This window comes from Saprolegnia parasitica (genome assembly GCF_000151545.1).
Source record: "Saprolegnia parasitica CBS 223.65 unplaced genomic scaffold supercont2.98, whole genome shotgun sequence".
Classification (NCBI taxonomy): Eukaryota; Oomycota; class Saprolegniomycetes; order Saprolegniales; family Saprolegniaceae; genus Saprolegnia; species Saprolegnia parasitica.
Genome location: NW_012156492.1, coordinates 84,041 through 93,237, shown reverse-complemented (window position 1 = coordinate 93,237; position 9,197 = coordinate 84,041). Strand labels below are relative to the sequence as shown.

At 59.2% G+C, this 9,197-nt stretch overlaps 4 protein-coding genes across 4 annotated transcripts; 3 read left to right on the top strand and 1 right to left on the bottom strand.

Moving 5' to 3' along the window:
- Positions 1–160: 160 nt before the first annotated feature.
- On the top strand, positions 161–1,474 carry SPRG_12487 (hypothetical protein). Its single transcript, XM_012352400.1, has 5 exons — positions 161–563; positions 615–799; positions 846–1,020; positions 1,076–1,182; positions 1,229–1,474. Exons 1-5 carry the CDS (start codon positions 173–175, stop codon positions 1,409–1,411), a joined length of 1,041 nt encoding a protein of 346 aa, XP_012207790.1. The 5' UTR covers positions 161–172; the 3' UTR covers positions 1,412–1,474.
- Positions 1,475–2,705: 1,231 nt separating this feature from the next.
- On the top strand, positions 2,706–3,925 carry SPRG_12486 (hypothetical protein). Its single transcript, XM_012352399.1, has one exon. The coding sequence runs from the start codon at positions 2,724–2,726 to the stop codon at positions 3,879–3,881; it is 1,158 nt and encodes a 385-aa protein (XP_012207789.1). The 5' UTR covers positions 2,706–2,723; the 3' UTR covers positions 3,882–3,925.
- Positions 3,926–4,110: 185 nt separating this feature from the next.
- SPRG_12485 (hypothetical protein) lies at positions 4,111–7,449 on the top strand (the record flags this gene model as incomplete). The annotated part of the gene is made up of 12 exons (XM_012352398.1): positions 4,111–5,745; positions 5,787–5,841; positions 5,896–5,967; positions 6,006–6,067; positions 6,118–6,342; positions 6,410–6,604; positions 6,660–6,689; positions 6,737–6,774; positions 6,824–6,911; positions 6,960–7,022; positions 7,063–7,225; positions 7,271–7,449. 12 exons carry the CDS (start codon positions 4,111–4,113, stop codon positions 7,447–7,449), a joined length of 2,805 nt encoding a protein of 934 aa, XP_012207788.1.
- A 325-nt stretch (positions 7,450–7,774) lies between these two features.
- SPRG_12484 (hypothetical protein) lies at positions 7,775–9,114 on the bottom strand (the record flags this gene model as incomplete). Its single annotated transcript, XM_012352397.1, has 3 exons — positions 7,775–8,018; positions 8,067–8,276; positions 8,324–9,114. The coding sequence occupies 3 exons, from the start codon at positions 9,112–9,114 to the stop codon at positions 7,850–7,852; spliced, it is 1,170 nt and encodes a 389-aa protein (XP_012207787.1). The 3' UTR covers positions 7,775–7,849.
- Between the last annotated feature and the right edge of the window lie 83 nt (positions 9,115–9,197).

Here is a 9,197-nt window from a genome sequence, read left to right as displayed (position 1 = left end):
CAACAACGACGCGCCATTGACGCGCCGGTACCGTGTATTTGTGCGAGGGCGACAGGACACGACGTCGTGATGTTGACGCAGCGGTCCTTTCCACCCCGATTGAGCAATCTAACACTATTTCCGTCGTAACGAATTCCAGTTTGAGTGGGTCCAGTTGCCATTTCGAAGAGCCATGACGCTGAGCGAGTACGGGTCCGTTGCGCTCGACATCAAGCAGGACCGCCCGGCGCGGTCGGCCGTCGCCCACTCTCTGCTGCACCAGCAAGACGCCAACGAGGTCCGCTGCCTCCCGCAGGCCACGTCGCAGCGCGTGCAGCTGGCCATCTCGGCGTCCATCGTCATCAACATCATCCTCGCGATCGCCAAGACGTACGCGGCCGTCGTCAGTGGCTCGCTCGCCGTGCTCTCGTCGCTCGTCGACTCGATTCTCGATCTGACGTCCCAAGGCCTCTTTTGGTTTACGGACCGCTACATGCACACGCCGAGCCCCGACTACCCGGCGGGCCGCCGCCGCCTCGAGCCGATCGCCGTCGTTGTCTCGGCTACGCTCATGGGCATGGCCTGTACGTACCATCCCTCTTTTGCATTCGCCGTGCTGATCTGGATCATATTAGCGCTCGAAGTAGTGCAAAAGTCGATTGCGACGCTCATTGAAGGCTTCAACGGCCACCTCCCGGAGCTCGACATGTCCATTTTGACGATTGCGGTGCTGGCGATTGCAATCGTGGTCAAGCTCATCCTTTGGTTCCTCTGCGCGCAAATCGCGCACGTTTCGCCGTCGGCCGCGGCGCTCGCCCAGGTAGACTGTACCTCTACGCGTGTCGATCGTTCTTATCCTCTCGTAGGACCACCGCAACGATGTCTTTAGCAACGCCGTCGCCGTCACGACGTCGATGATTGCGCACTACAACGTTGAGATGTGGTACCTCGACCCGATCGGCGCCATTTGCATCTCGATCTACATTACGTGGAGCTGGCTCGAGACGGGCAAGGAGCAGGTCGACCGGCTCGTTGGCATTCGTATGTCGTTTTGTACTGCTGTGTTTTCCATGGTATTATTGAACGCGTCTTGTAGAGGCTGACGAGGATTTCATTGCGCGCATCGACGGCATTGCCGACACGCACCACCCCGACATGCAGTCGGACATTGTCCGCGCGTACCATTTTGGCAACAATTTTTTGGTACTTATCATCATTTTCGAGACGTGACCGACGTTTCCTGCGGTAGGTGGAGCTCGAAGTCATCATGCCCAAGTCGATGACGGTCGGCGACGCGCACGACATCAGTCTCGCGCTCCAGAAGAAGGTCGAAGAGCTCGACGCCGTCGAGCGGGCGTTCGTCCACGTCGACTACGAGTCGCGCGATTACGACGAGCACAAGGACCCGACGATCCGGAAGGACTCGTCGTAAGCGTATCGAGTCAACACCACGGCGGTCAGGCAAATAGATCTTTTGGTGTGTCACTCGACTCCATGCATGCAGTTGCACTTCTTCCAAGCAGAGAATACGGACGAGAGAGAGAGAGGGGATAGAATGGATGCATATTGTAGCGAGCGAATACATGTACTGTTGTGGACCGCTTGACACTGGTACGTGCATATGACGTGGTCGCAGCGGTGCTCGAGCTATGTGTGGCCTGGATCTATGCTTGGATCTGATTGGCGTATTGAAAGATACGCTTGGATTTGATTGGCCGCCTGTCTCACTTTGCCTCTAAACGAGATCGTGGAGATGGAGGAGACGAGTGTCCTAGACATGCTTCCACCATGTTCCACTCGACTCTTGGAGGCAGCCAGCGATGCCAGCGCGTCTACTAGCATGCGTTTGATCGCGACGCCCTCCACCCGCGCATACTCTCGGGCAGTGTCCACGTATTGTGGCTTGCATAGCGCGTGGCCATTTTCACCTACAGAAAACCCTCGATTAGCAGCGATAATCGATCTCTCGGGCAGTGTCCACGTACATGACGATATTACCGGTATTCGGCATGCAAGGCTAGAGTGCTCGGGAGTTGTGGCGTACTAGTACAGGTTGTAGTAGTTTTGCAAATGGCCACGACATGTCACGGACGCTACAACAGACAGTCCGCGTGTTCGGGAGCATCGAACGTGCACTCGTTTTCGTTGAAACATTCGCGTTGATCTTGACGAGCACAAGAAAGCAAGGCCAGACGGTCACTAGGTCGCCAACGAGTGCCAGTGCTGTCAATAACGTCGGGCGTTTGTGCAGTGTACTAACTATACACTAGTACGAAACCCGAACGTGCGGTCATGGCTGCGGCCAACGAGATGAGCCCTATCCCTGCAGCCTCGTCATGGTCATGGACGCGGGGTGCTCTCTCGTGGGCCAAGCTTGAATAGCAAACTGGCTCCATGGCCAGAAGAGCTTCAAGGACACGACGGTTGCACATCGTGGCGGACCGGCTGCGCAGGCACTGCCGACTACCTTTCTGCCATCTATGGGGAGAAGACGTTTTTTAAGCATGCGAGGGATGCGTCGATGACTGTATCGTAGATTAGGGTTTATATGTGTATCTTCTTCGAGTACTATGACTCTAGACGTTTAGGACGATGGCGACTTGCCGATGCGAGGTGATCGGGAGCTGCGACGCGCTGCGAAAAAGCCACGATTCATCGTATCCGGATGATTCGCTCGTATCCGGTCGATGGGTGCAGGAAGTGACTGGGTCATTCTCGAATTGACCTTGACCTCGCCGACGACGATGGCTGCCAACACGACTGTGACCCACACGTGGACCTTGGACTCGACCGCGCTCTCGGGCCTCAAGCTCAAGCTGCCCGGCAACGGCTTCGTGTCCGTCTCGTCGGACGCCAAGTCGCTCCGCATCACGACGACGACGAGCTCGCAGGCGGCGCTGGACGCGATGCTCCTCGCCACGGACGTGAGCACGCCGACGCTGACCGTGTCGACGCCGGGCTTTACGGCGTCGCCGGAGCTCGAGTTCATCACGCAGGTGCAAGCGCCGCCGGGCCTCTTCAACACTATCGAGTGCGCCGGTGCCGGCGACTGCATCGTCGAGCCCGGTGTCCTCTTCACGACCGAAGACGTCACGCTCGCGGCGTCGGGCGCTGGTAGCTTGCTCGTCTCGACGGACGAACTTCTCTTGCGCTACGCCAACATTGAGGCCTCGGGGTCGGGCGACATTCAGTGGACCACCGGTCGCTTCGTCGCGCAGGCGGTCAACGTCAACCACCGCGGCAGTGGCGCGATTGCGTTCGAGACGACGTCCGAGCTGCTTCCCGGTGTCCTCACGACCAAGATCGCTGGCTCGGGCAGCGCCTTCTACAAGGGCAACCGCTTCGACGCGCCGACGGTCGCATCGACGATCTCGGGGGCGGGTAGCATCAACTTCCTTCCCACGGGCGTCTGTGGCAACCACACGATCACGAGCACGGGCTCGGGCAACGTTTACGCCGGCGCCATCGTCTGCGACAACACGGACGTCACGCTCGGCGGCATCGGCGGTGCGCTTGTCGACGTCTTGAGCACGCTCACGACGACGGTCACGGGCTCCGGCACCGTCGCCTACGTCCACGACGTGCCGGCGACGCTCAACGCGACCAGCGACAAGGCGACGGCGACCAAGGCCGAAACCAACTATGTCAACTCGTTCAATCTGCATGCGACGCCGGAAGAGGTGATTGCGGCCGTCGGCACGCCGCGCCCGATCGCGACGCCGGCGCCGATCGTGACCAACACCAACGGTGGCCACGCGCTCACGGGCGATACCGACGCCGATGGCGGGTTCAGCTTCCTCTGGTTCTTCCTCATCCTTGCCGTCGTCCTCGTCGCGACGCTTGGCTTCTTGAAGCGCTACATGGACAAGAAGAAGCAGGCTCAGTATGCCCCCGTCAAGTAAAGCGTTTGCTGTGACCCTGTAATAATCCCTACTCGTTACTCGTGTGTCTTCTTGAGGTACTATCTCGTCCGCTGCCGCCCATGTCCTCGAGTGACACCATGCTGCCAGCACACATTTGGGATAAACGGAAAAACCGTCGGGACAAACATGGTTCGGTGGGATAAATGGCGTTTGGCCCAAATCTTCCGGATAATGTGGGTTTGCATCCGGATTACCGCAAGCCACCATCATGGCAACGCCGAGATGGACCGCCGAGTGGCGGACCGACGTCCGCGCGCTGGTTTGTCGCCTGGATGCGACGAGCGCCGACGTTGACGAGCTCCTCGTGGACCACTACATCCGTAGCCTCCATGCCCACAGCTACCTGGACGTGAACCCGAGCCAGGTCAAGCAGCGAGCATGGGGTCTCATCGAGACGCTCCAGTTCCACCACCGCGACCGCCACGCCGAGCGGCTCGCCGACGTCCTCTTTGGCTCGAGCGACGCAAAGATGGGTCTGCAGATCTCGCCCGAGATCACGGCGGTGCTCTTGCACCTCGCGACCGCACCCACCGCGCTCACTGAGGCCGACCTCGATGACATTGAAGCGATTCGGGTCGGCGGCGCATCCCGACGGACAATGGCCGACCAGGCACGCGCTCGCGCCAAAGAAGCCACGCGCGCGCTCGTCGAGGATCTCAAGCAACTGACGTTGGAGGACGACTGGTTCCAGCACAGCGACGACGACGACGACGAGAGTGCGTGGTCCAACGACGATCTTCCATCATCTGCGCCGACGCAGCCCGCACCGATCAAGCGCCTCAACCTGCCGGTCGCGTCGTCGCCACTTCACGATGCTTCTAGCGCCCGAGCGACGAGCAATGAGGTTCCAGAGCTCACGCCACCGGAACCACCCGTCCCCACGCCCGAGACGTACGGCGTCCACAAACCCTGGCTCTTTTACCAGCAATACCGCGAGACTCTGCACCAACTTAAACTCCCCGCACTTGCTCAGACGGTTGTTTCCGAAGCGGACCTCGTCGCCGATGCGATCGCCGCGCTTCTCGGTGTGCCGTCCACGACGTATTCGCACTCTTGGACGCTGCCTTCTACATGTCCCTACATTGCCCGCCAAGGGTTCTGGGCAGATATGCAGCTCGTCCAGTTTGAGCTCAGCGCCGTCGGCCGTACGCTCGCCGTCTCGCATCTGACGCCAAGCAGCTTGCACAATCTGCTGCTCCGGTTCGCTTCGGCGGCGTCGTCCTTGCGCTTTCTCGATGGTCTCGGGATACATTTGACGCGCCTCGATGGCTGCTCGACGCTGCAAGGCTTTGGGCATGCGCTGCAGCAGTGGGTACGCTCGTTTCGGCGCGCGCTCGTCTTCTACCAAGCCAATGACACGTCGCCGACGTTGCTGGCGACGCTGACCGCCCACGACGCATCGCTGGAAGAGCTCCGCTGGCTCTTTGAGTGGACGTCGACACTTCTCACCGAGGCGTTGGGCCAAGCGACGCCGATGTTACCGGATGTTACCGCCGCGCTCCTCAATGGGATCGCGCGGCTCCTCGAACAGTACTCGGTCCTGGGTCTACCGCGCCCGTATGCACTGCTTTTGACCGTGTTCGAGTCGACGCTGCGACCGTACGTGCGTGCGCTCTACGACTACGTCCGCGGTCGCCCGTTGCCCGCCGACGTTGCGCTCACGTCGACCACGACGTCGGCGTTCGAGACCCTTTTGCTCGCGTCGATCGGCGCAGCACCGACGACGGACGTCGCGCCGCCCGATTTTCTGACGTCGGTCGTCGGTCTTTTGGTCGAAACGCACGCGTACGCTCGCCTCTCGAGCACGCTGCACGCTCCGCCGCCGTCGTTGCCGTCGTTGCCGGTGCAAGGACCAGCGCGACGGAACCATCGACGCCGACGCAGGCACCGGTGCAGTCGACGCTCGGCGAGGCGCTTTTGCATCACACGACGACCGCCTGTACGAGGTCGGAATCCGCGCTGTCGTCTTACGATGTATAGGCATGCCAAGTAGCTTCTTACCTCGTCAGCCTCCCGTCGACGCACGCGAGGACCCTTGGCAAGCGCAGTTCGCACCCTCCCGTACGTACATCGGCCAACCAATGACAGCTCTCATGTGCCTAGTCCCACCCATTTGCTTTGAAGCGATCTTGCACGAGCGCATCGTGCTACCGCTGCACCGTCACGTATACTTGGTTTCGATTCGTTATGATGTGGACAACTTGTCGTCGTCTAGTGCTTGGACCTCGGACACACGTTTGCGCGGCAGTTTGTGTCCGAGTACAATCTCATCGCGCACCTCGACACTCTGCGCTGGTTTGTGCTGCAGCAGCAGGCCGACGCTTCGATCCACTTGACGTCACGACTTTTCAAGCATTTATTTTCCAACGTGCACCGATCGCGCTGGCTCGAGCCGTATACGCTCAACCTGCTGCTGCAAGAGACCTTTCTCCATGCACCCGTACGACCGTTCATTATCCCACATCAAATTGGCCAGAAATCTCAAAAATCGCATCGACATATCCTAGGACAACTATCGAGTCGACGCCTGCCTCGACGAGCTCTCGCTGCAGGTCGTCCCGACCACCGACGTCAGCGCCGTGCCGTCCATCACGTGGTTCGAGCAAATGGAGTTTTGCTATGCGCCGCCGTCGCCGCTGCACCTCATCTTTCGGGAGGAGACGATCCGAAAGTACTCGGTCCTCGGTGTCTTCTTTCTCCAGGTAGAGATCGGAGGACGCATGCTTCGTCAGTCTCATCTTCTTGATGGCTTGCTAGCTCCAAGGCGTCGAGCGCTACGTCGTGCAGGTACCTTTTTAGTATCAACGTATCAAGTGATCACCATAGTTGACCAGTTCAAGCACCAACTGCGACACCGTGTGGGCTATTTCATGTGCGCATCCTGTTGTCGAACGAGATGATGATGAAATATCTCTGGATAGGGCCACGCAAGAGCTGCACGTGCACGTGTTGCGCCTGGCCGAGATGCTCCATTTTGTGGAGAGCATTCACGGGTATGCAGCCCGCGCGGTAGGACAATCTAGTCGTGGATTGCTCGTCTTACTGCCATGTTGGTAGACGTCGGAAGAGCACTGGGAGGCTGTCAAAGCCGCCGTGACGAGTGCAAGCCGCGTCTCTGAAGTCGTCTTGAGAGCGATGGGCGTGTCTCATGGGACTGTAGATGAGCGATGCGATCGATAGCTGCTTGCAGCGCATGCTTGAGCGCTGCTTCCTCGGCAGCAACCAGCTTTCGATCCACAAGTACATTGTATCGCTGCTGCACCACGTGGTCAACTATGTCGTACACTTTGACGAGTGTTTGCGCGACCTCGAGCGATCGTCCGGTGCGTCCACGCGGCGATGGAGAATATGACAACTTTTGTGTCTAGATGCATCGGCCACCGACGTCTTGACGGCGCTTGCGGCCAAGTTTTCATTGGGCCACCACTATTTGCTGCTGATTCTGCGCACCATGTTCAAGACGGGGTCGGCGCCCCACTTGCAGCATCTCATGCTCGACCTCAACTTTAACGACCACTACGCCGAAGACGACGAGACGAGAGCATAGATGGATAATGCATGCATGCGTTGTTGGACGGAGTTTATCCGTCTCGAGGTAGTTAGTCGATAGTTAGTCGCGAGGTAGTTGATAGTTAGTCGATAGTCAGTCGGTAGTCAGTGGGTAGTCAATGGATGTAGTACTAGTAGCGAGGATGTCGCGAGGAAGTCATTTGTTTCCGTGGAGGACCTTGCTGCAACTAGCAACACGTCGTGGACCCGAAGAGGCTCCAGAAGCAGCTGCAAATCTTGTTGATTGTTCGATCCGACCATGCCAGCGTATTGCAGCTGGGATAGAATACCACATTCAATGTCTACTACTACAAAACAAAGTGTCCTACAATTAGCTATATGAATCGATCTCTCTGGTGTGTCGGTACATTGTGCAACACAAAACTCGAAACAAATTGCTAGGAGCTATCCCGCCGCCGGTGGGCTATGCTGCGCGACGACAAGGCAGCTCTGGCGCGCTCGAGGTGCTGCAACGCGGTTGCGCACGTCGCTTCGAGTGACGCAATCGTGTTGGCGTTCACGCGACCGATGTTGGGCCGTGTTGGCAGCGTAAAATACGGTCCATACCTACGCTCCCGCCGCCCTTGCACCACAACACCGTCGAAATGTACGTACTTGTCAAAGTACTCGTGCTCCGGAATCGTCGTTGGCAAGTTCTCTTCGACACCGAGCAGCGTCGCCGTCACGTGCGCAAACGTTCGGGCGGCATCCGGTACATGGTAGCCGCCGCCGCCGAGGACCAAGAGCGGCAGCTCGAGCTCTTGCACGACTTGCACACACCAACCAATCCCCTCGGCCGTGAGGTTGAACGTGCCCAACGGATCACTACATACATACGATACCAACCAGCGTAGAAAGCATCATGGCTGTACCTTCCAAGGGTGTCGACACCGCACACGAGCACAAGGTGCGTCGGTGCAAAGACGTCGGCGGCCGTCGCCGTCAAGAGCTCAAACACTTCGAGAAACTGCTCGTTCGTGATCCCGTCGGCAAGCGGTACGTTGAGATTCGTGTGTTTGCCAGGACCTGCGCCGATGCGGCTCGGCGCACCCGAGTTGGGAAAGAAGCCGCGGGCGTACTTGTGGAACGACATGGTAAAGACGCGCGCGCTGTAGTAGTAGGCCTCTTCGACGCCGTCGCCGTGGTGAACGTCGATATCGAGCACGAGTACTTTGGCCGACGGTGACGACCGGAGGAGGACGTCGACGGCAAGCACAACGTCGTTGACGTAGCAAAAGCCGCTGGCGGATGCTTTCTTGGCGTGGTGTCGGCCGCCGCCCCAGTGCACGGCGACATCGACCGGACGGGCGGGCGAGCTTAGCGTCAAGAGCGTCGCTGCCGTGATGGAACCGCCCGCCACGTAGGCGCAATAGCGCTCGAGGCCATCGAAAGCGCATGCGTCGTCCGTGAGGCTAAACTCGAGCTGCTCGTCGAGTGAGAGCGTCGGCGCATTCTGGAGCGCCGCAATGTACCGTGGCGCGTGGAAGCGGGCGAGATCGGCGTCCGTGGCGGGCGTCGGCGCCACGACGTGGAGGCGATCGAGGAGGCGCAGGTGCTGCAGCAGCGAGAAGGTCATGACCTCGCGCTGCGGGTGCACCGGCAGGCGCGAGATCGCCCGGGCGTAGTCGCTCGAGAAGACGACCGCCATTGGCGCCGTGGCCATCGGACAGCTCACCGGACGAGATATGCAATGGTCACTTGTGATTGGCTGGCTTTGTACGATGGCGTTGTTTGATTGGCTGAAAT

Bases quoted from the DNA above. Each gene is read 5' to 3' on its own strand.
- SPRG_12487 (XM_012352400.1), top strand. From the start codon at position 173: ATGACGCTGAGCGAGTACGGGTCCGTTGCGCTCGACATCAAGCAGGAC. The intron at 800-845 runs GTAGACTGTACC...ATCCTCTCGTAG, and splicing joins CGGCCGCGGCGCTCGCCCAG to GACCACCGCAACGATGTCTT. The intron at 1,183-1,228 runs GTACTTATCATC...TTCCTGCGGTAG, and splicing joins ATTTTGGCAACAATTTTTTG to GTGGAGCTCGAAGTCATCAT.
- SPRG_12486 (XM_012352399.1), top strand. From the start codon at position 2,724: ATGGCTGCCAACACGACTGTGACCCACACGTGGACCTTGGACTCGACC.